This window comes from Pelobates fuscus, chromosome 5 (assembly GCF_036172605.1).
Source record: "Pelobates fuscus isolate aPelFus1 chromosome 5, aPelFus1.pri, whole genome shotgun sequence".
NCBI classification, from domain to species: Eukaryota; Metazoa; Chordata; class Amphibia; order Anura; family Pelobatidae; genus Pelobates; species Pelobates fuscus.
In genome coordinates, this window is record NC_086321.1 from 102,461,179 (window position 1) to 102,488,181 (window position 27,003).

The 27,003-nt window shown below is 37.2% G+C and overlaps 1 protein-coding gene across 2 annotated transcripts in view; it reads right to left on the bottom strand.

Moving 5' to 3' along the window:
* Nucleotides 1–6,025: 6,025 nt before the first annotated feature.
* Nucleotides 6,026–27,003, bottom strand: part of SEMA6A (semaphorin 6A) — a 166,564-nt gene continuing 145,586 nt past the window's right edge. For both annotated transcript variants that reach the window (XM_063454114.1, XM_063454115.1), the window contains one exon: nucleotides 6,026–7,220. In XM_063454114.1, coding sequence (XP_063310184.1) covers nucleotides 6,469–7,220 — 752 coding nt within the window. In that variant the 3' untranslated portion in view covers nucleotides 6,026–6,468. The remainder of the gene's footprint in view (nucleotides 7,221–27,003) is intronic.

Genomic DNA, 27,003 nt, shown 5'->3' on the forward strand with positions numbered 1-27,003 from the left:
AAACAAACAAACAAATACATCTGTAATGTAGATATTTGATACTTTCATCAAATATTTAGAATATATGTAGGACCTCTGTCATCGGTTCACTTCAGGGGGTAATGTGGGTTCATTGTTCCATGAGATAAAAATATGTTTTCCCTATACCTAACCAGTAAGAAATCATCGGTTATCAAAAACAATATTTCAGGTTTTCAACACAGGTATTAAAATGTTCTAAGGGCAAATAAGATATGTCTGTACAATTTCTGCATATATTAGAAATAGTCACATCAATTTACTAAGCTGCATAAAGAACTGCATTGCATTAGTTAAAGCTATTATTATGGGGGGCGGAGTCTGACCGCCGAGCCGCACGGACGCATCCGACACGAGCTCCGGAATACAGGGCAATAAGCGACGGCTATCCAGCCAAAACTACTCAAGGGTGCACCACCCACGTCGGAGGTACCCCGCTGAACCCAACGATACCACCCCGGGGCCTGCCGAAGACGGAAACGCAGAAATTCAAATGCGGCCTACTGAGGCTGAAGCCAAGGGGAGACGGCCGCTCTCCATGGCGCAAAAGTCCGCAAGCGACTTCACCTCAGCCTCCCCCCCCCCTCTGGACCGGTGGGGGACATCCCGGTCCCCACTGGACATGTAAACCAGTATGGAAAATGAGCAAGCCAGCTACACAACATGGTGGGGCAATAAACCTACAAGGACCAGCCAAAATGGCCGCCCAGCATGAACCCAGAAAGCGGAACACCCACTCTAAACCACATATGTCCCCCACGGAAATCTTTGACCGGCTCTGTGCGGGCCTCAGGGCAGCTCTGCGCAGCAGAGGGGCAACCCACCGCCAAGCTAACCAAACGGTGGCCTCCTGGATATGTACAGCAGCGAGACGCAGCTCCTACAGGCAAGTACCCCAAGCCTCTAAAATGGCCGTCCGGCAGCGCAGATACCGAAGGGCTTCAAGGCGGGAAAAGGCGCCGATCCTCTCGGGCACACGCTCCCACCCACATATGAGCAATAGCGGGAAGTATGCAAACATCTTACCCGACCAAACTCCTGGCTACCAACACAGCACTAAGCACCGCTTCCAAGCCAACGCTGCATCACAGGGGGCTGCGCGGCTGCACACCACGAGGAAACTTACCGGAGCTGACCCCCGAATTGGAGACACCGGGCCCTGCGGCCGCAACGAAGGGACGAGCAACAACAGCACACAGGAACAACCAGCACTGGGCATAGGTTGAGGTGCCTACCACACTGCCTCACAAGGGTATTATTACCTGGTCTGCTCCGATTGAATACCCAGACACAGAAGCCCCATCCGATTTCACCCAATCTGGCGAGACTAAGATACCTGACTAACCACCCAGTGGAACCATGTTTTATCTTTTTATTTTTTTAGTTTTTTTGCGGTTGAGAAGGCAGTAACACGCCTTGTATGTTTCTGGTTTTTATAATACATGCCTTAACTGCTATGATCCAGACCCTATCTAGCTACACTGAACTCAAACATGTGTTTCATAGTATTTGCATATAATCTCGTATCTAGACTGTACTGCTAAATTCATTACTGAAATTCCCCTCAATAGCATAGATATGTGCCTAGCTTGTACCACACAGTTTACGCTTGTACTTAGCTTGTATTCTCGACCTATAAAGAAAAAAGTACGCTTTCTCAGAAAGGTGAAAAAAAAAAAAGAAACAGAGAATTATATCTACTGACATAAACATGTAGATCCCATCGATGTATACTTTACAACTGTTCACGTTAACAATCTTTTGGCAAGGTACTTGCAGGTCTGTTATTCTTGGTTTGTTTATGCCTGTTTAGTCTAACTTCACTAACATGGGCGGTTCCATAGCTAGTCAACCGTGTTAATATAGCAAGCAATGTGTTCCAGTATAGAGGCCACACAGGGCACAGCTTTACTCACCTATTTATACTATTGAAGCGAAGTACAATTATTCACCTTGTTATAAATTACCTGTCACTCACCATGTCTTGTTTAAGTATTTCCCTTTAATCTCGAGGCACAATCGTTAGACGTGAATGTACTGCATGATTTACTCTTTACCTAAAAATGTGCTAAAACCTAAATGTCATAATTGTGTACCGCTGTCATATCATCAATCTTGCATATGCTATTGTGGCATTGTGAGATGATTATGTTAACTCAAGCACCGAAAAATAAAGAATTTAAAAAACAAAAAAATAAAAAAAAAGATATTATTATGACTTGCAGTGTGAGCGTAACTGAGCTCAACCAGTGAATCTGATTTACAAGTCAAGTGCAGCATTTGCATGTCTCTGGTAAAATAAAAGGCATAAGCCTATGAATTGTTGTGTTGCAGCTATATTTATTAAGTTCAGTACATTTTCCTTTGTAATGTTGTGGCCTGATCACCTGATTCATCAGGACTGTATTATTAGTATAGCCATTTATATAGCGCCAACAGGAACAATAGGTTGAAGAGGACTTTTCTCAATCGAGCTTACATTCTATAGGGACTGTAAAGCTATCATATCCAACACTAATGACTTTATCTGGAACAGCTGTAGACATAAATTATATTGACCTAAACATGTCTAGGGTCCAGTACTCCCTTACTTAAAACATATTATCACTACAATACCGACTGAGTGATTTAGAATTTTCTTTAGCAATGGAATGTCATTTAAGGACAAGGCCAACGGTTTAAAAACCCCCCACAAAATTCCAACATAAATTCAAATGTCCCAAAGTAAAGAAGAATTATATCTGGGAAAACACAGTAATAGATGATGGAAAAAGATTAGGACTTTCTGATCTTCAAAGGTGGTCTTAAAGACATAATCCCAGCTCTGCCCTAACCCTTCATGGGTCAAACCGGAGTCATCAGTTCATACACTTCATTTCAAGTAATGGGTATATATGTTCAGGTATTGTTAAATGTCACAAGACTCCAACATTTTAGTACATTTTCTAATATATACTGAACTACCCTAAACATATTCTAATTATTGATTTTTAAGGACATTCTTGATGATTAAGTTAGGACTTTTTGATGTTTACAAAATCATAAATTATTGAGGAATATACATCATAGTTATTACTATATTATGTGAATTACAGGTCCTGGGAAATTATTTTCATATTTGCAGGTGAAATATGATAATGATAAGTAGCACGTCTGATTGAAGACATTGTGTACTGCTCAAATTCAATACACCATTAATCATGACAAATGGGGCTATCCTGCATTATAAAAAGCAGCTGTTAAAAGCTCATCCGAATGCCCTATATACAAAAATTACACTTTTCATTTGAAATAATTACAGGTTTAGCATACCCCAATTTAGCTATAGATGATGAATCAATTTAGAATTTGACTTAATGGATCTGGATTTTCTACAGTTTTACATCTGCCGCTGGTGTAATCTAAGACTTGTTCTGCTTTCTCTCATCATCAATTTTTACCCCATGCATTCTGAATTATGTCCCTAATATTCTACCAAACAGTACTAAAAATACATAATGAATATCCTTGTAACAACTAAAACTATGGGCCAGTTCTCCCTTTTCCTTATATTATTGTTCAACATCTTATAGTATGATGAAGTTCTCCCTGGTCAGAGGCACAGCTTCTTCAAAGCCTTAAATTGTGTATTATTGGCAAAACCCAGTCGAAAATTATCGATTAGATTTGTCCAATTTTGTTTTTGTCTAATTTAATGCCAACAAATATTTGGGAAAGCTGGTAAGAAGAATTCTCCTTTACATGTACTCTAGGAGACCATTTATCAGAATTTGTTAATGACTAACTCTATTAGTCCTTACAAAAATAAAAGAAACTAAGGGTAATCATTACCCCCACATTAGTACAGTGGACATTATACACTTCTCCAAGTTCCCCACTCACCGTGGTGAATTTCCACTAAATAGTGAGCAGTCAGAGGCTACGCACAGTAATAAATCACTAGCAAATGCTGCCCAGTCACTAGTAACATACAGGGACGCTCTGGTACAGGTCCTGCTTGTGCCCGCACCCGAGGACATCAGGTTGGGACTTCAATTTAAAAATGTAAAAAAAATTCAAATTTGGTTAATTATGTGGGGGATCATAATGTCGTCATCCCCCCGTGCTCACACTAGGCAGACAAACTGCCGATACACGTGATCAGCTGATATGTAATTGAGGTCCACAAATCATTTAATAATATAGTATATATAAAACTTGACCAAAAAAAACATACATTGAGCTTGTCATCCATTTTCAAATAAGTCCTGGTGTCTAGGTATTATTAATACCCAACTTATTCACAGACTTTGTCAGAAATCGTATCTAAGACACACATGGGTAGCTTCCTTAACCACTGAACTATCCAAACACTCTCTGTGTATGGGTTTGTAATACTTACTACTTGCACATGAAATCAATATTAATTCATGCATACCAGCTCTTCATGATTTACACAATTTATGATTGGATAAGTGATGCTCCTGACTAAAGGTAGGCATCTTTAACTGTAGCCCCCCCATGTGGCTGCTAAACTACAACTCCCATGATTCTCTGGCCACTTATTCCATTCAAAGAATTTTGGGAGATGGAGGCCAGAAACATCTTGAAGGTCAGGGTTTGGGATCCCTGACTAAAGGGCAGTTTGCACAAATACAATGATTAACGCAGAGGCTGTAATGCATTTTATTGTAAAATTTCTGCCTGGTCAACAAGTCAGGGAAAATAAAATTATTAGAATCATGGATCACTAGTTAAATTCACTGTTTTAAGAGATTACAAATAGTGTATAAAAGATGAAAAAAAACATTAAATCTAGGTATAAAAGTTTATTAGAAATCTATAAGCATATTGCAATATACATTGAGCAAATGTGTATGTAGCTACAAATTGCCTATCTACAGTGTAAGAATTCTATATTAAACGTTTCACCAACAAATTTTTCAAAAGCGTAGGATCTATTTCAGGTAAAAAGAAAAGACAATAAATAAAGTAGAGGGTCATCATTCAATCTAATTTAAAGAACATATAAGAAATACCTAAAGTATCTAAAAAATACTGTTTTAGTGAAGTTTTATTTACTCGTTGAAGTTGTACATTCTGTTAATGTTTCTGCTTTGTCTAGTTTTAATCCAAAACCTGTAATATGTAACGATATTTTGTGGCAGTACTCTTTTTCTATTTGATGTAGTATGTGCAACAGTTATTTATGTTAATACTAACTGCTCTCTAAACTGTAGTTTTATATTTAAACGTCCCTGTCTTTGATCATAAAAAAATAGCAATGAAACTAATTTCTACAGTACAATATTTAGCTTTATAGTTATTTTATTGAAGTATGGCTTATTTTAACTTGTAAACACAATTTTATAAGAAAATGTCTATTTTTTTAATAACGAAAATGCATTTTATGTTTAATGTATCCAAAATATATATTTCTATTTATGGATCATACCTTAAATTGCTTCAATTTGAAATATTTTTCTGCATGTAACAAATTGTATTTTATGATTTATAAAAAATAGTAGTTATTATTACATAATATATCTACTTACCAAATGTTATTTATTAATGTATATGAATAGGTTAACTTTTATCCCTTTAATGACTAATGAAAGTCCATGCCATTATCACACCTTAAAATATTATAGATTGGAATCCTCTGTGTTTATTGTAACCAGTGCTCAATAACTCTGCTAATATTAAATGAATGGGACATTCGATGTTAGAGCAGTTATTAAAACAACCAGTTTGTATTCAAGTGATAGTCTGCCATTAAATCGTTACTCTAAGCACCGTGACCAATTCAGTGATTTAAAGCAGTCGTGGTGCCTGGAGGTTATATGTGCAGTGTTTTACTTTGTAACAGTGCACGTACCTCCGATAGTGTCCTTAGACAGCCCAGAACAAAGTTCCAGACTGGCTAATATCAATTCTGTGCAAAATTGGCAGCTGATGCCAGCACGCACAGCATACTGGCACCAGACAGCCCATGGCATGCCATCCTGTTCCATGCTGTCCCTGCCCTTCCCGATATATCTCCCCCGAGGAGCCAAGAAAGGTTGGAGTACTACTTTAATTTTTAACTCTTCTAAGTAAAGTGGTGCCCAAGGATAAGCAACTTTTAAAAGTATTGCTGAGGGATATATTTCATAGAATGTAGCAATCAGATCAATAAGTCATCAGGATGTCTATCCCTGTCGGCTATTTAAAACTGGTTCACGGTACCAATTGATTGACACATGCACGTTCAAAAAAGGGATAATCTTAAATAGTTTTTATGAAGTACCCTAAAAGAGAAAATAAAAATATAAAACTTTATATAAAATCATGTAACAATAGCTGATAACCATTAATATATGATATTGTCATTTGTACATGGATTATCTTATCTATAGGTCCAAAACACCATAGCAGCATTCTCCGATGAAAACTTTTGCATTATATTCAGGAGTTAATCGTGAATCATCTTCATTGTCTACCACAATTACTGCACCCTTTATTTGCATGCGGTGCAATTGATCTACTAGGTCTGGTCATCCTGCCATTGTACGTACGTGACCCACTTTTTGGCAAACTTGGGCCAGGTGTCACACTTTCATTTTTAAGCCTGGTTGAGGTTTCACTTGCAGTTGCACATGATCTAGTGGAAAATGATGGGTCCTTTGATGCACTGAAGGCCTGGATTCCCTGTTGTATGACACTTATGAATAATTCTGTAGATTGATGTTGCTGTTGGGACATAAGCATCAAATTAGAGGCAATTTTTTCCAGAATTGCATTCTGTTGAATGAGAAGTTGAGAATTTGTCCTCTCTGATGCAGTAATTTGCTTGAGAGATTTACTTAAGTCTTTCACATGTCCATTGAGCACATTGATCTTTCTTGACATTGTTTTCCTCAACTGGCTTTGCTCTGCATTTATGAAAGTCATATGGTCTCTCAAGGCATTATGTACTCCATGAGACATTTGATCACTAGTGTAATGGGACATCACAGGTGGATCTTTTACAGACTCATCAGATGGCAAGTTTAGCATATTCATGTAGCTTTCTTCTTTAGTTTTAGGAATATCTTCATCCTGTAGGTCTAACATAGCATATTCTTTTGGTTTGATTGCCTCAATATTACTTGCAAGTGGAGCAATGTGTATCACAGCTGGTTCATCTTCTCCTGTGTCTTGTTCCTCTTGAACAACAGCCAGAACATCCTTGGCAGAATCTCCTAAACAAAGTAAGTTAAATATATATTATAATATAAAATAATCAAGCTTTCAATGCACTATTTCAGCATAATGTGATTTAATTTTATATATTATATTTCTCCCATTTTACATATGTTCTGAAGGCAGCTCATACATACCAAGAAAAAAGTAAATGACAACTTAATTAAAGGACCATTATAGTCACCCAGACCACTTCACTGAGATAAGGTGTAGTGGTCCTGTCATTTTAACCCTGACAAGTAAAACTCTGCAGTTTTGTAGATAATGCAATGTTTACATTGCAGGGCTAAACACAACTCTTGTGGCTTTCGTCCATGATAGCCACTAGAGGCACTTCCGCTGCACTGACCAAACAAAAACCTATGAGAAGCATAAGATATGCATATGGCACTTGAACATCAGGTCGCCGGTGCTCCTCCATTGGACCAGCGATGGAGAAAGTGGAAAGACAGAAATAGTGGAAACGGGGGAATAGAGGAAAACGTAATTAAAAAGTATTTTCTTTTTCATTTTATGTCAAACAGGGGGAGGGAGGTGCATAAATCTAACTAGTGACCGGGGCACTTTAGCATCAGGAATATAGTTTTGTATTCCTAATGCTACAGTGTTCCTGAAAAATATACATTTTTCTAAATGATATGGGCCAATTTGCTTCTCATTGTCAAATATATTCCATGTGCATACTTTTATGGATACTTGCAGGTAAAAATAGCCAGTTTGCAACACAATCTAGTGGAAGTAATTAAATTGCATGTCTATATTTTTCAAGTATAGTCTGGGTACATAATTACATTTATACTTACTTTAAAAGTGAATTTATTTATTCTACATATTAATATACAAAGTACTTCAGTCACTTAGTACATTTAGAAATAATTGCTACTTGAAACTTTTTCAAAGGCAAGAGTTGCGGATTATATGATCCTTAATCAGACATTTTATTCCACATGGACTTAGCAATGTATGAGACTTTTTTCAATTTTAATTTTGATGTGAGGAAGATACTATAACAATATTGCTTAACCATTTTAGGTTAACATTAGCTATAATACTCCAATAATGTCAAAGGTAATGTCCACCCATAACCTTTCAGGTGCACAACGTAACCATCATTTTTAGGAAAGCCATTTACAGAAACTCAAATTAGGTTAACAAACTAAAAACAGAGTATACAAAGAATACTGGGAATGGACAATAACGCAAATAGCTAAATAGGGGGTCCATATTCAGTCCTGATGCTGGTTTTAGCACATCACATTTTATAACAGAGAGAAAATAAACCATTTGTACATCAGACTGATCCTGCACAAAATTCAATCCAGATTTGAAACGCACTCATCCAACTAATCAAATTAGACTAGTTTAAAATGGCTGCTTGAAACTGGCCAATACTCATAACATTTACCCATTACAAGATAAATAATTACTGTTGCATCAAGCCACTTTCAAGTGTTATGATAAAATACTTAAAATAACTGTTCTACAGCTCAACTAATGTGGAAAGTGAACTTCAGCTTTGCCATCCAACTCTGACAACAATGATAGCCTCAGAGTGTTGGGCAAACCCGTTCCCAGTACTACCAAATTATTATGGCCTTGATTTCATAAGCTTTCAAAATGATTCAATAGTATTAGAAAAGCTTTGCAAATGATTTATCTACAAAGATCCCCACATACTTTAATGGGGACTTCTGCAGATAAATCATTCGGAATGTATTTCTAACAGTATCAAATTATTTGGAAAGTTTATTAAATCGGAGGCTCGTGTTTGCTATCCAAAGATGTATAGTCGATGTGGACATTCAGATTCACATTAGAAAAGCCCAAGTTGTTTGTTAAAATGCCTAAAAACAGTTTGACACAAACGAGAGAAATGATAACCATGACCCTCTTTACACCTTAACCATTACAGCGATCCATTGAATTACTTTAATATTAAGATAAAAGAGTGTAATTTGTAGGTTTCTATCGGTTATGGTTCAGTTTATAAACAAATCAATACGTTTGTTCTCTAGATTTGTAGGGTTACAAAAGTAACTTGTGTTTCTCTAAACATTGTCCCTGTCAAATACATGGCAAATCCTAATATTACATCCAAAAGTTAAAAAGATTGCAAGTTCTCGATATATGTGCTGCCGCCTATTGAAAAGAACAATAAGCCACAGAATATCTAAAAATTCAAATGAAAAGAATTAAAATAACTAATTATTAGATTTGTGTATTTGTTTTAAGAAAAATAGTAATTTGTCCAAATTTAGGCCATTTAGTTGGTCATCCCACCATGGACGTGTAACTGAACAAACGACTTGTAACATAGACGAAGATGTGATTTGTGATTTGGAGGTCAGTCTGTGGTGCCAATAAAAGTGGTGATTAATGGGAGAAAAGATGATTGCTGGTTAGGGAGACATCCAGATGATTATGTAGTTGATTTTATGCATGGATTAATTGAGAACTGGCAAATTGAGGGAAAAGGGAATGTAAAAAAAAAACTAGATTTATTTATTTTATCAATAATATATAAAAATATTTTTTTTATTTTATTGCTGCTCCTCATTTTCATTTTCACTTGATTAGTGAACCAAAAGGGGCAAATGTACTGGGAAATATATACATACTATTTATATGTTGCAGTACACTAAATGGCCCATTTCTATACCTTCTTAGCTTGTCTAAAGCATTTTCATGAATATTTTTACATGGGTGATATGCAGATGAGTCAAATTGCCAATAGTGCGATTACCAGCCTACCTGAACTATTTTTTTTGGGACAAAGTGATTAAGCTGAACTGAATGTTTCCATGCAGAAGTCTAATAATTATAAAGCATAATATGTAAAAAAAATTAAAAAATAAAAAGGTTCAGGTAGACACAGTGGACATATTACCTTCTGGTGCAATAAGCATGTATGAAACACAACAAAACACACATTGATACCTGTCTCTTGATGAAACATTAGCTCAGACAAAAAACAAAGAAATAAAAAGATAATATATAGTGTGATATTGTTTCATATTTAAAACATGGAACAGAAAAATCTTTTATCGCAATGTCCAAGTCTACACACTGCACATAACTAGTACAATTCCAGCTTTGGGCCATTCATTTCTCTGACTTTCAGTTCAGTCAACCTTGATGCTCCCACTGTACCTCCTAGTGAAGAAATGAACACTGAATGTAGGGTTTTGGGCTCTGGTGCAGTCACTTGCCATGGCTTTCGTGTTCTTTGTTTAAAATGATAGAGTTGTTAGGAACGAAGCTCAATGTTTCATTAACAAAATTAGAATTCTTTTAGAACATACATCATCAAAGGTAACGTGACTCTGTGTAACGTGGCAAAATCTAGCAAGATACCCATGAAAATATATGTTTCTGAAGAAGTGTAGCTGTGTAGAGGAAATGTCTTTGCTAGAAGTAATACTGCACAAAGGACACTTTACATGAAGGACCCCTCAGCACATATCTGGTTTAGAGCCTTGCGTTTCTCCAGTGGAGGACACAGAGACAAAGAGTAGATGGACTGAACCCGGGTCATAGGGTCTATTAGGCTAAAGCTTGAATTTTACTATTTACATGCTCATTGTTTCTGAGTAATGTTCCTTTAACTCCTTAAGGACACATGACATGTGTGACATGCCATCATTCTCTTTTATTCCAGAAGTTTGGCCATTAAGGGGTTAAAGAATAATGTGTTCCGAATAATGTGTTCCGATATTATAACGATATCATTGTGCATTCTGTTTTGTTGTGGTGAATAGTTATGACACCAGAAGGAAATTATATTGTGACCCTATACTTTTTTTTTACATCATGCATTATGAGTATTTTTGGTTTGCTCCATTGAATTTTTAGATATTTCTGTAAATCATAATATGATACTACCCAGTCTTTAATTAATTGGAATGTACAAGCTGATAAACCAGACTAGACTGGCAATAGGAACATGGGCACAAGTCCAATATCCCAGGGCATTTCTAAAAAAAAAAAATACAAAAAAACACCAAACTGAAATCGAGATATATTTTGGCAAGCAACAGAACACTCACAAAGAGGCGGCTATCAGTAACAAGAGTTACTAAAGTCTTGGATATATTGAGTGATAAAAACAGGAGTGCCTGTGTTTATTTAATCTATTTAGAAAAACATTTTTTTTTTCTACTGTCTTAAGCTGGTACTTTTCCATGTTCACATTTTATATTGTGCTCTAGGGCAATGCCACCGAATACAGCTGGTAAGACAATTTATATGTAATTGTTTTATTAGATAACATAAACCGCCAACTAAACTTTTTTTCACAGCTGTTGAACTTATAACTGCAACATGAATGGGGAATCAAAACTCCCAGCTAATTAAATTAACCGTTCTGTTAAATAAAGCAAAACTTTGTCATGAAATACTAAACAGATGGGACACTGATTTGTATTTGAGCCCCAGAGCACTGCTACATTACATTCAGGCCAGAGAGCTGAAGAGCATGATTTGACATAACATTGATTTTATCTTTCATTGTTTCCCAGCTATAGCTCCTCGGGATGCAGTGAAAAGCAACTTGGAGTTATGATCTAAACCAGATAGAGACTGATTGACACATAAAGGGCATGACTTGGTTATTAATCAAGTATAATTAGAATTAGATGCAGATGTTATTCTGCCACATAGTAATTTTCACCTCACTTTTTTTTCACTCCAACAATAGTGTTTCCTTACGTTTATTACACTGTTAAAATTACAACGTGAGAAAGAAATATGACTTTTCTTTACATCTATTCATACACATAAGGTCAACTGCTTTTAATTTTCTTTGGGTTGTTGAGTTTGGAAATAGTAATTTAATAGAATATGTTTTATTATAAATGTTTGTGTGTGTGTGTGTGTATGTTATGTTTATATGTTTACATGTACATATAAAGTTACAGTAGCATCAAAGAAGTGTCTTCTTTTTCCTTCAGTTAAAGAATTAGCAGTGAATGGTATGATTATGATGAAAGAAAACTTAAGTATATCCTTTGTGTACACTTATAACAGATTATTTTTTTACCAATAGATTATTTTATGTTCTTATACATTTTGAATAGTGCATCGAAGCAGTACCCTCTTCTGGTGTCAAGAAGGTTGGGGCACGATATTCAGTCCATCATATAGCAAATAATTCTCACATGCCACAAAAATAAGAAGAAAACACATTTAAATTTAAATATGTATAAAAACTACTATAGACATAAGCAATGAAGAAAAAAAACTTGATCATTGCTAGGCTACTTCTGGTAACATCACTGCATTGGAACTGCGTAAGCCCAGATTTACATTCAGACCACCTTACCAGTAAGTGTCCTTGGACAAAACACTCTATTCTTGAATTCCCCCATTTTCCTGTATGTCTAATATTCCTGCAACCCATTCATCCAAGAGAACAAACTTTGAGCTACTTTTAGTTAAAGGAGTTACTCCTTTAACTGAAACAGCAGATTAAATCAGATTACAGTGTATGTGACAACTTATCAGCCATAAAAACAGTTTCAATATTTTTACTTGTGCACCGCTTACTATGATCTTAACTTGAAGTGCTGTATTTAAATAGATATTTAACAGAAGGACATGCTACCTGTTAAATGTACTACAAACATCTGTTTCTTTATTTTTGCTATGCTCTTTTAATTCCACCTTTTTTTAATATACACATTTACACACCTTTATCCAGTTCAGCATATCCTATACCCAAGTTTCGCGACCTTGGGTACCAAAGGCAGGGGTTATTCCAAGAGGAAGCTGGCCAGCCATCTTAGCACCCCGCTAGGAGGCAGTCGGCTGGTGTAGAATAGAGGTGGAGATGATGAGGGAGCTGTACTCTTGATATTTCAGCACTGCTCCCATGCACGCTCTGCTTTGGTTATAATATCACTCTGACCTGGCATTACTAGACAGTACACGAGGGAGCTGAAGATCATTAAGATGACAGCAGTCCCGCTGGACCCCAGGCAAAGGATCCACTCAAGCTCTCCCAAAGGTAGGGAGGCTGGGTGGAATATCATAAAAAAAAAACAATAAAAAAAAAAAACAATAATTTGTGAGTGTGAAAGAGTGTGCATTTGTCTGTCAGTGCCTGTCAGTAAATGTGTGTCTGTCAGTGTGTGTGTCAAATCAGTGAGAGTGTGTCTGTCAGTGAGTGTGTGTGTCTGTGTCCTCTGTGTGTAAATGTGTGTGCTTCAGTTTCCTCTGTGTGTAAATGTGTGTGCGTCAGTGTCCTGTGCATGTGTCAGTGTCCTCAGTTTGTAAATGTGTGTGTGTGTGTCAGTTTCCTCTGTGAGCAAATGTGTGTGTCAGTGTCATCTGTGTGTAACTATTTGTGTCATTGTCCTCTGGGTGAAAATTTGTGTCTATCAGTTTCCGGTGTGTAAAGGTCCTTTGCAGTGTCCTCTGTGTACAACTATTGTATATATATATTCATTTTGTGACTTTTATAGTTTAGATTAATAGTTCATACACAATATTTGTTGTTATATATATATATATATATATATATATATATTAAAAATGTCCTTTACTACCTTTAATCAAGCTTGTTTTCATTATGGGATTAATTTAAATATAAGTGTCTACACATTTCATTTGGAATTCAAATTAATAGACATTACTTTCTCTTTGCAGAAGTACTTAGGATTTTTTTAGACCTGCAGGGGTACTTCTCCGTTAAAGTTTGAGAAATACTGACCTATAATTATGGGAATCTAGTATATTAATTATGAGGATTTGTACATTTTCCTACATATGCCTGTGGAAGATTACTGGTTTTACTAGGACTGATGCAATGCTTACATTCATTAAATATTCACGTAATTGCATATCATTAAACTAGACAGTAAGCACATCAGGGTCAAAATCATAGATGTGTCAGGACATTGCTCTGTTTTGCATACACATTTCATAAAGGAAGGGAAATTAACAACATAAGTATCAGGTTTGAATGTGTATGTAGAAACAGCAGAGAGGCAAATTGGTAGGCCACACAAGCGTATAAATTGAACGCTTCTTGATTGTAGCACTTACTAATGACTTTAAAACATTTCTGTCACCTTCTGGTGTCTTTGCATACGTTCCAAAGACACCTAAAGGTGACTTTGCCTCTTGGAGTGGGGTGGCCCAGGGGTGCAGTGGAAGGCAAATTTTGCCTACCTGAATCTGTCAAGCTGCCCCTTGTGGCCGCCACCATGACCATTTGATGGATCCTCAGTTAATGCTGTACTCTTGTAAATGTGTGAGAGCACAAATCCGATGTCTATAGAGGATCCCTTGAGAACATGGTAGCCTCCATAGACAATGTATTTTTCAAGTTTTATCAGGCATGGGAAACGTGCATAAGTCAAAGTAGTCCCTTCTATGTCTTACAGTAGCTTGTGAATGCATTGGAAATGGAATTATCTTTATGAAATACTCATTTGGTGGTGGTGGGGGGGGGGGGTGAAATGAGACACTTTCAACATGTCTGTAAAAGCAGCATCATTTTAAGATAAGTGGTTTTCCATGACTAAGCAACCATATATCAGACAATGGTCACCTGTGTGAAGTCAAGTTCCTGAAATGGTTGGGTTAACTGCCATTAGACTTTGGTGAATACTAGATTGTGTGCAGTAGGGTAATGTTTATGCCAGATTTATTTTATTTACCAGACACTTCTAGAGAATCCAATTCAATATACTAACAAAAAACAAACAAAGCTTTCAACAGCACCAGCTCTACTCTAAATCACAAATACCCTATCTACTGATCCCTCTGTTCTGCAACTAAACTTTGCTTAAACTTTATTCACACATGCATTGGTAAATATCATCAGCAGAACTTCTGAAGGGTCTCATCATTCCTATGGTATGCTCCAGTTTGTCCTATGAGATGTACACAACGTTCACAGTCATTTAAGAAGCCCTTCAAACCCATCTCTTCAGGGAAGCGTACAGTATAGGCAGGGCCGGTGCAAGGATTTTTAGCTACACAGGCGAAGATGCATTTTGCCACCGCCTTTCCCCCAACCCGCAAAAAAAGTGCATCTTCACCTGTGTGTCTTGTAACCGCCCCCCCACCCCCTTTTGAATTTCTTACTTTCTTACCCTCTTTACTGTTTCATATTCCCTCTTTTGAATGTATTATCCCTCTTTAGTGCCTCCTCTGTTTGTCTCTTACTTACACCCATCCCCTTTTTGTGTCTCTTACCCCTAGCCCCTTTCTTAGTTTTTTCCTCCACCACAGTCCCTCTATGTGGCTATTTCTCCCTTTAGTCCATTTTGTGTGTCCCTCCCCTCCAGATCCCTTTGTGTGTCTTACACGATCATAGAGGAACACAGACATTGTTTTTCAGGCACACAATCAAACAATGTCATACAGGTACACTGTCATACAAACACAGACATAATCATACAGACGCACAGACAGAGAGATACAGACATACAGAAACAGTCACACAGAGACATACAGACAGTCACACGGAGACATACAGACAGAGACATGCACACAGACAGAGACATACACACATACAGAGGTACAGAGACATGCAGGCATACAGAGGCATACAGGCATACAGAAACATACATACAAAGACATAAAGGCATGCAGATACATACATACATACAGACAGACACATACACATACATGCGTACACAGGCATACATACATACATGTGTACAGAGACGTACATACAAAGACAGACATGCACACAGAGACATCCATACAATACATACATACATGCACACAGAGACATCCATACATACAGGCACACAGAGAAATACATACATACATACATACACACAGAGACATACAGACATACATGCACAGAGACATACATACAATGCATACACAAATGCACACAGAGACACACATACAATACATGTACACAGAGACATACATACAATACATACACACACAGACAGCCACAATGACATAACTACTGTACATACAGGTCCTTGAGGTGCATGCTGACAGGTGACCGGCTCTGTGGAGTCCTGACTTGCATCCCAGCCCTATCACTGGGCGCCAGCCGCGCTGTGTGGTACACAGGGAGCAGGGATATGATGTCATTCATATCCCCACCCCCTCCACACAGCCTGCGGCAGACACCAGTGAAGGAGGCTCCTCGGGTGGCAGTAAGCTAGGCGGGTGGTAAGCGGCTGGGCTGAACAGAGGCGCTTGCGCTCGGCTTAATAAAGTAGCCGGCTGGAGTAGAGCGCAGTGTGCTTCCCTCCAGCCGGACAGCCTGACATTGCGCCCCCACGGCCGGTGCGCCCTAAGGCGGCCGCCTGGGCCGCCTTATGGTAGCGCCGGCCCTGAGTAGAGGGTAGAGTACTCTTTCATCTCATAGAGCAAGTGGCTACACTCTGTTCTACTCTTACCTTTCCATTTTACAGCTTTGCCACATACTTTTTGTATCATTACTAACTAAAGAAATCATAACTTGAGACTTTGCTCTTCATCTTGTGTTTTCATGTCTATAGTTTCTCCTAGATTGGAAGCTCGTTTGAACACCACCATACAGTTACAACTTGGAACATTCTTATAAAAAGGTCAATTTTATAAAAATAAAAATCTGCACCCAAATTATATTTTTATTCTTGCTTGGATTAGTATGGCAGGTGTACACTAAAGAACAAGAATTGTCAGACTTGGATTTATCCATACTTAGAGACAGGCTTAAAATTAAACAGATTGCTCTGTAACAAGGATTTCAAATTCACTGCTTAATGTAGCACAGTCAGCATGAATCAAACTGTAAGACTGTGAAAGATTTATATTGTTTTCTGGTTCGTAGCTGTAAATTGTCTCAATAGTATAGAAATTAATATTATTTGTGCTAATGCTAATTTCACTACAATATAAACACAGTTTAAAATATAAAAAAAAAGCAAAAATATTCTAACGCAATGTTTTGTTTGTAAAAGGTAAGCTTTGTTTCCATATAAGTATTAACCTTTGCTGATATCTGAGAACCACAGGAAGGGTTTAGTTAAGTTTATGTCAAGCAAAAAAATGCACAAAGCCTACACATGTCAAAAAAGGATTAAAAGAACTTTGTGTGCGTTAACTACTAGCTAATGTTTCCTTTCTAATTTCCTTTTCCTACCATTTGTAAAACAATGAACCCTATATTTTTACCTCTTTCTCCTAGCATTTTCCTCCGGTCTCGTCATACCTCCTCCATCTAATACAGTACTACTCTTTTCACCGTTACGGTTTCCCCCATGCCCCCATATAAAAGAAAATATCTCCATATTACTGCATTTTGCAGTCCTGTACGTTGCTGAAGCATGAAAGGATATGACAGTGTTCAACATTTGCAGGTTTCAGATAAAGCTGAGAAAATGAGTTGTTCCCTTGTAACTATGGGCTTGGGAGGGGAAGGGGGGAGATTTGTGGACCTACCCATCTGCTCCTTGGACTGAAGCACTCTAGAGCATGTGTGAGGAGCCAGTGGGCAATCTGCCACTGGATGTGGCTATTACTGCTTTGAAGATAAAAGGCTGCCATTATAATGCTGGGCTAATATTCAGGACATAAAGTATATTATTAAGCAACACCACCTTAAACTACAGACAATAGAAGCCGAAAATACTGAAACTTATCAGGAAAGAGTTGGAAACACACACAATATATATACTATTAACCATTCATAAAATACACAGTGTATACTGCTGCACTTGACTGGCAGACCGGGCTGGCGTGGAGGTCACTAGGTACATGCCCCTTGGGCCACTCTAAAATCTACCTCACAGGGCTGCCATCAGGTATAAGCAGTGGCAGCAGTAAACTATTTAATGTGGCCGGCATATCTTTAGCAGTTGTACCTGACATGGCACTTCCTTCACCTATTCCTCATTAGTTCTGTGGAGAGCAGGTGTGGACTAATTACTGAAGACCAGAGACCCTGTCACGATTCATTAGCAACAGGTGGATTGAGAAGTTCTGAGAAAGTCTGTAGCAGACCCACCAAATGTATGAGAATAGGCTGTGTTTTTTCCACTACATAGCCTAATCAATGAAATCTCTGCATGCAGGCAGTGCTGTATTTAGCCCAAGGCAAACAAGGCATTTGCCTTTGGCAGGAACTAATCAGGGGGCGGCAAAAAATGGTGCCCCCCCCAAAGGCCCACTGGGATGTCCCCACTGTTCCCTCTGTCATGGAGTGTATGTGTGTGTGTGTGTCTGTGAGTGTGTGTATGTTTGTGAGTGTCTGTCAAATCAGTGAGAGTCTGTTTGTCTTTGAGTGTGTGTGTGTGTCAAATCAGTGTTTGTCTGTCAATAAGTGTCTGTCAGTGTTTGTGTGTATGTCAATGAATGGGTGTGTGTCAGTGAATGTGTGTGTCAAATCAGTGAGTCTGTGTGTTTGTCATTGAGTGTGTGTGTGACTGCCAGTGTGTGTCTGTCAATGAGTGTCTGTCAGTGTTTGTGTCTGTCAGTGTGTCAGTGAGCGTGTGTGTGTTTGTCAATGAATGAGTGTGTTAGTGAATTTGTGTGTGTCAGATCAGTGAGTCTGTGTCTGTCAGTGACGTCTGTGTGTTTGACATTGAGTGTGTATGTGACTGCCAGAATGTGTCTGTCAGAATGTGTGCTTAAAGGGACACTATAGGCAACCAGACTACTTCACCTCATTGAAGTAGTCTGGGTGCAGTGTGCCAGTCCCCTTAACCCTGCAAGTGTAATTATTGCAGTTTCTCAGAAACTGCAATAATTACCTTGAGGGGGTAACTCCACCTCTAGTGGCTGTCTACCAGAGGGGACTTCTGGGTGGTTACGTTTAGGCATGCCTAGGGCAGCACAAATCTAAAATACACCACTGCGTGCAGGTGTTGTGTGGTAGCTATATAGCTTCCCTGGATTTTCATACTTATTTACTGAATTTTAATTATATGGACAAAAAGCCTAGCTAATTTTCCAAAAATAGATTGACCATGCTACACAGACAGTACATGTATAAAATGTACGAGGAAACGGTAAGGTTCATGAGAGTAGAGTATATGAAAAGATATATGACCAAGGGTTGGGTACTTAGAGAGAGACACACTAAATGGATAGAGGGGGACAGGAAAAACATAAAATAATGAGGTGGTATGTTGAGACCCTAGGTACATGTGGATAGACACTAATGTGAGGCCTCAGGTAGAGAAACTAACGGGATGGGTACGTTGGAAGAATTATTACAGTGAGTTAAGGATAGAGACACTGAAGGTGTAAAGAAGTGCCAAAATAAGGGCATGTGTAGAAAATAAAAAATGTGTTAAGGTACACATACTACTACACACACACACTATTCACAACTTGCTGCACATACTGATACTCTAATCTAATAAAACATCTGCATTCATACTTACTGTCACACCACGCACAGACCCTCCACATGAATACACATTTACATATACTTACAATGCACAGAATACCACCCCTGCATTCACAAATTCTGAGACTGCACACAAACAAATATATTCACAGTTACATAAATACAGAAATTCAAACAATGACGATGCACAAGTGCACACACAAACACAAACATAGATTTACTCTATACACCCACACAGTCAAATAAATAGGTATATAAAATGTATCTGTTATGTTTATCCAAAAGGGTGCTTCAATTATCATACTAACCTATGCTCCTTATGCAAAATTGACTCCCCTTTTTCTGTGTACCTGCATAATGAATAGGTGGCAAACGTACAGCTGCAGTAATTTGTGCAAGCCAAAAAAATTTTATAGATAAAAAAAAACTTTGTTTTTCCATGTTTCTGCAAGTTCTTATAATTGATTATGTACATTCACACCAAATTCTTACTACTTTGTAGGTTCCTGAGCTATTCAGGATGGCAACAGAAATCTGCATTGCAGGGCTTAGGTCAGGACAAATAACAGAAGTTCCTTCTTAGGAACTTCATGCTCTCCGGTGTTGGTAGTAAAGGCAGAGACCTTGACCAACAGGACTCCTGGTAAGAAGTTAAACAACTTTTAACTCCTTGCAATGGTATAGTGCAGCGTTAGGGCAGTTTTATTCTCATAGTCACTACCTCAAGCTGTAGTGGTTATGGTGCTTGGAGTGTTTCTCTAGGGGGGCATATCTTGAAACATAGCCTTTTTTTTACTCATTCTCTGACTGACTGTTTTCATGATATTAGTTTTTCTATAGATTTTTTTTTTTTGGTGAATTTCTTTATATCTGAAATGTGAGTTTACCAAGTGCAGCAGTATTCACTATGACATCTGTTCTTAATTTAACCTTTTTCAATAATCTCTTATTATCATACCTCCAAGCATTTGGAGTTGCAAAAGTGGAAGGAGGGAGGATGTCAGTGATCTGATAGGTGGTTTTCCTATTGAAAAAGTGGCATATGAATGCATGGCATATGACTGCATACCACACTAACTAGCGGCCATGCTGGCCAGCAAACCTTATCGTCCTCATGAGCTGGGTACATTGCAAGCCAGTCTAACGATCCACGTTTATTAGAAATTTTTGTTGGTTTCTCCCATAAGTAGGACACTAGAGAATAAGTCAGGGCTCTAAATTGGAACTCTCCTGCCAAGTTGGGACAGTTCTGGGTAGGGGTTATACCTACAGCTAACATTGGCCTCGCTTTAATATTTTTGGATAACTTTTTCAACTGATTTCATTTTTTTGGTTACACTTTTAAAATTATTCAATATCACGACAAATACTTTAATGTTTTGGTATTTTTTCCAATATATATTTTTATATATGATTTCTTATTTTTAATTTTCACCTTTTGAAAATATCATTTTAAATGTTTACACAAATATATTTAATCATTTGAAAAGCATATCCAAAAATATTAAATGGAGGCCGTTGTTCTTGAATAGAACATTTTATAAATAATTAGCATAATTACATCAAACCTAAAAAATGCAAAAACTATCAGCAAGAAAATATTAAGTTATATTTTTCTACGAAAGACACAGCAACAGAAAAGGGAAAAGGATATTGCAGAAGCTCTCTTTGATATTCTTAACAAACTCTTGAAAATAGGTTGATACTTGAGTTGAATATTAATAAAAACAAACTCAATGTTTCTTATAAAAACAAAGAAGCTCTGTGATAGCTGTCTAAACTTAATGATTAACGATAACATTATTTAATGTTTGTTCCATGGCAAAAGATTCAAAGGCAGATAATAATCCAGTCTTCAAGATTCATGTTTTATTTAGTCATTTCATTGTTTCAAGGAAATAAATATTGAAAACAATTCCACAATTCAACCTGTGAAAGTCATTCAGACATCCGCGGCTAGAAAATATTGGGCACCACGAAACTGCAGCATGAGAATAATAGCCTAGCATACACAATATACAGACGTGCTGTACCCACTACTGTTATTAGAATAAAACATACTCTATAAACACTACGTAGACATGCTACTATTTTCTTAGTATGGGTATATAAACAATGAATAATTGTGATTGGTTAGAAAACTGTCACAGTGTGCCAATCACATCTCACTTGCAGTGAGATAAACATTGCGTATGCTACATCATTTAAAAGCAATTGATATTGTTTTACATATGATTGTATAGATATCCAAGAAGATTTATTTTAATTTTAAATGGTTATTGTAATTCTAAAATATGGAATTATGATTTTGTTAAAAGATACTCTACTTTGCTGTTAATTTGGAGGACAGACTTACTGGGTTATTTACTAAAGTAAGAAAACAAAGTAAATTTCAAATTTAAGGTCAAAATATCCAAACTGGAACAAATCTCTATGTCAACGATTCCTTCAGTTTGGCTACACTGGCTTTAAATTTTAAATTCACTTTGAATTCTCCCTTTTGTTAATACCCCTGTAAATGAATGTCAGAGAGATTGAGGATGACCAATCAGACATTAAATGTTGCAATTGATATTTATAGAGTAACATGTCATGCTTCTTTAAAAGTGAAGAATGTGCTTCTCTGGAACATAATGTTAGATAAGAAGGAAGCATCAAGATAACCCATGGTGGAGTCACAGGGCAACACCCTCCACCATCTTGACAAGTTGGGACATTTGTTTTTTCCTAGCAGTAGGGATTATCTAAAGGTTCATCCCTCCACTATGCTCACAAATAACTGCAGCCAAGTTGTAAAAAAATACTCTAGCAGAAAACCTGTGTACAATTCAGGGGGTATTTATTTTGTTTTCAAGCTAGAAGCTGGGCGGCACTGTGAGTGTTATCAATGGCTTCCTGTCTCTGATTTATTGATATGCCAGTGCTTCATCCATGATTTCATCCAACAAACATGAGTGTATGCTCATTCTTCTAGGTGGAATCCTGGTCTATCCACTTTGAACCAGAGACGGAAATAATTGTCTGTAATTGCCCCTCCTGTGTATCCATACCTGATGCTAGCAACTGGAGTCTTTATCATATTTAGAACTTTGACACAGATTTGCTCATTTTACCTTGATAAATATGGACCAAGTTATCATGTTGGTTTTACATTGTTTTCCATAAAGGTATTTTTCATTAAATATGCAGTGCTTTTATTGGCAGGTAAAGTGAGAAATCCAATTAAAGAACTATAGAGTCTCACATCTTTAATGTATCATAAGAATATATGTCAGTGACATCAGTAATTAACACTAATGCTAACTTTTAAAGGAACACTATATGTGTTATATATTATATATTCATATATATATATATATATATATATATATATAATTTAGTAGCTATACCCTTTGGATGTATAAGAAAGAAAAAAAAGATGTAGCCCTGATTCCAACTGAGAAGTCTCTGTGTTGGAACAGAGTGCTCAAACAACCTTTTAAGAAGGGGAGAATGAAGGCATGCTAGCCTTGTGTGTCCTACACTTCTGGTAGCTCTGTGGGTTACTATTAAATCAGCATAAACTGTCAAAAAATAACAGGAGTGTTCTTTTAACATTCTATGCCAGTGGACTGTATTTATTACTAGGACTTTTTTATAGAATGACAATTCTAAATTAGGCTTCTGTGAAATGTTGAGCTCAGTAGGTAATCTCTGCTACTTTAAGTGATCAAGGAAAAGTTTTTAGGCAATTCTACCCCTCTAGGTGGTATATTTTTCAAGGTAATTAATGAATTGATATGAATCCATTTACTCCCTAGCAAAATAAATTAGTCAGCCATAAATATCTTTTCCTGCTTATTTCACACTACAGGACATTTCATATTTAATGTTTTCTCTCTCTGATATTTTAAATTATTCTTTGCTGGTTTTGCAAAAATGATTTTGCATTTATTTTTTCAACTGTCTCCTCTTAAACTTAGAAAATGAGTGTTAGTAAGTTAATTTCCTACATATTTCGTAAAGAAAGAAATAATTGGCGGTGGGGGGGGGGGGGGGGGGAGAGGAGGGGGCTTGGGGGCTGAATGTCTTACCGGATATGTGTTCGCTCCTGGCTAACCTCTACATATTGCTACTTAATGGATATTTTCCCCATTTCTGCAATTCCTTTAGATATTTGCCTGATCCTAACCTTGTCATTCTTTCTTTAAAGGGAAACTCCAGTGCCAGGAAAACAATCCATCTTTGTTGTAAGCCTATATTACGACATCGGTTTGACAAAGCACTTGTTTTCACCTGGGTTTTCAGACCTCTGGAATTATCCTAACTTGCAGGACTGAGTTCTACTCTTGGAGAGAATCGAGTGACTTTGGGTCTGAGATCGGGATTTCTTCTGTTACCCTGCCAGTCTATTTATTGTCTAAGCCCCAGACACAGTGGGGATACCATTTTCCTTTTTTATTATTTTGGGGCATGTGCAGTCTTCCTTTTCAGTTTGTCATTACAATAGAATTGTTTTCTATCTCTATTGATAAGTCTAAGTTACTTCTGGGCACTCACTAATTGAATCGTTATATCAGAGACTGCTTAGAAGCATTGTTTATCTGGTGGCTGTCATTATTCTTATTTTTATTTGTTACATATTGCAAATTTACTCACACACACTCTCCTTCTTTCTCTCTCTCTCTGTTTTGTATGCTTTTTTTGCCTGTGTGATACTTTGCTTGATATTTTGTTCACTCCATTGTTAGAATAAAAATTAGACAGAAGAAAAGAAAATGGGAAGAAGGAAATCTGCCCGCTAAAAGTGGGTGGAGTCCATTCCCATTCACTGACTACTCCCTTTAAGTAGAAAGTCACATAAATATGGTAATAAACCTTTATTCAAAAATTTAGAGTAATGATAATTTGTAACAAATTCACCAGAAAAAATAAATGTAATAATAGATACACCCTAGAAGTATTTTAAGTGAAAACGAAAAACCACCTATTAAAAACCTGGGAAATTGCTCCTATATAAACACCCAAATATGTATAGGGGAGCCAAAATGGATGAGTATAGAGAGAAAACGGTCTAATGTATGATCAGACAGATCTTTCAGACTCCTCTACTACTCTAAATTTTTGAATAAAGGTTTATTACCATATTTATGAGTAGTCAGTAGTCAGTAGTCAGGGAGTAGTCAGTAAATGGGAATGGACTCCACACACTTTTAGCGGGCGTATTTCCTTCTTCCCATTTTCTTTTCTTCTGTCTATTGTGTCTATCCGGGGTTAAGCCCCTACTACTCCCTGTAACCTTTTTTGAGGTAATTTATCTCACACCCTAAACCTCTTCCTCTTCTTTTGTAGAATAAAAATTAATTAATTAAAAATAATTTAGTGGCTTATGGCATCAACACCCCTTCAATTCATGGATTTAGAATTTGCAAACAAAAATAAAGCCATAATACATAATACAATGGAAAGTCTACAAAATGTAAAACTTATCTAATATTAAAATTAAAGGAGCATTCTAAGTACCATAACAATTGCAGAAGACTCTCCAGTTTTTGCCAAATTGTTTTTGGAGTTTCACTTCTGAATTAATCATCTGAATCTGTCCAAATCTGGATAACGAGGATAGTTTGTGATTATTGTAAGTGTGGACATACATAGCACAGGCAATAGGCAATGTCCCCTATACTCCCCTCTGGTATTTTTGCCTTTCCTTTATTTCAATGGGACCCAAGAATGACAGCGCCTGTAGACTATGGCTCCCCACCTGGAATTCTTTCTACAGACATCTCTAGAAATAAGTTTTGTTTTCAGTTTTGAAAGTGGCTTTTCAATTTGAGAATAATTTTTATATTAAGGAACTTTAATTTAGTTTTGCGTTTTAAGATTTATTTTATTGATAAATAATGTTCCTGAATTTAACAGAGCAGTAGAGTTTCACGGTAAAGGTAAATAGCAAAAACATTTTTATTTTTCAGAGGAATGTTAATGGATGGAGTTTAATGGAAGCTATTATCTATCTATGAACATAAATGTACAAATAATAACTATAGAAAAAGATATATTCAGACATGAGACAAATCAAATGCTCAAAGGTCAACCCCCTCCCAAAAAAAGCAATTTGCTAGCCAGCTACCACATGAAAAAGTAAAGAAAAAAATATATATTAATAAATAAGTATCCTATGGTAGTCAATAAGACCCCCATATCACGGCACGTGGGGGCATATCTGCATTCCGGTAATCAATTAAACTGGTGACTTGGCAGCCATTGCTATAGTTCCCCCTGTGCTCCCACCTGTGGGTATTGGGTGAGGGCTACTTTAAACTTTAAGGGAGGGCCTTTTGTCTCCTTAACTGGTCCCACACCCATACCAGCAGGTGGGGGCCTATTACTTATAATAAAAAGGGGGCCAGGCCAATAGGTGAGAGTCCTAATATTTGCAATAAGCAGAGGGGTGACTAAGGGATAGTGGACCCCTAGCCACCGTGGGGAATTACTATTATATCGGGGGTGGACTATGGCATGTCCACTGTCCCTCTTTTTGAATTAATTAGGGCCCCTAATACCTGCTGGCATGGCTGTGGCCAGGGGAGAGGATACTAGGTCCTCCACATAATTATAAATATTGGGCCACCATCTGTCCACATGAGTGGTGGACCGGGAGAACGGATGCATGGACTCGTCCGGTCATTGATAAGTCTCCGATTCTTGTGATGTAAATTGGTCTGGATGCGAATATTAGTGATTTTTCAAACTCATCCGAAGCAATGTTACAGAATCAGTCAGAACTACCAAATCCTGACATTTGGCTTTAGTAAATCGGAGAATTTCGGTTGGAATTTTGTATTTTTCACCAGATTCGTCCATTTGGATAAAATCCAGGGTCTAGTGTACAAGTTATCTTGTTTTCTAACAGTGTCACCCCTGCTGGTAAACCCTTGGAGCTCCTCACACCATAACAATTTCATTCTGATAAAGTTGCTATGGTGCCTGGATTTCTCATTCAATAACTACTTGCAAGTGTTTAAATTATCATTGTCACACTCAGCAAGTAAATACTCTTTGTACCATAGCTAAAGAGAGTGATAAACTAGGATGTGTATCCAAGGAATTTCAATTAGGATAGAGACATATATGAGAATAAATAAAACGATGTTCCTAGCTACTTAAACCATCCATGTATTTTATAGATAACACATTAAAATACCTTTGGATATCTCTCTTTTACAGGAAGTCCCTGGGCTCTTCTCTTCCTCCAGTGACACCGTTTTGAACCAAGAAATTGCTGACAAATCCAGCCAATTCAGGCATGCATATAAATTAATGGAGAGCTGTATGTTTACCATGAACTCATGCAAATTTGTTTTGCTAAATAGGAAACTGCTAGTGTCTCTATTTTCACATTTCCAATTCTGTTAAAAGATGGGTTCTTTATATTTTGTGCATCGAATGCCCCTTTGGGAATTAGTTCTTAGTTAAGGTGAACGCAG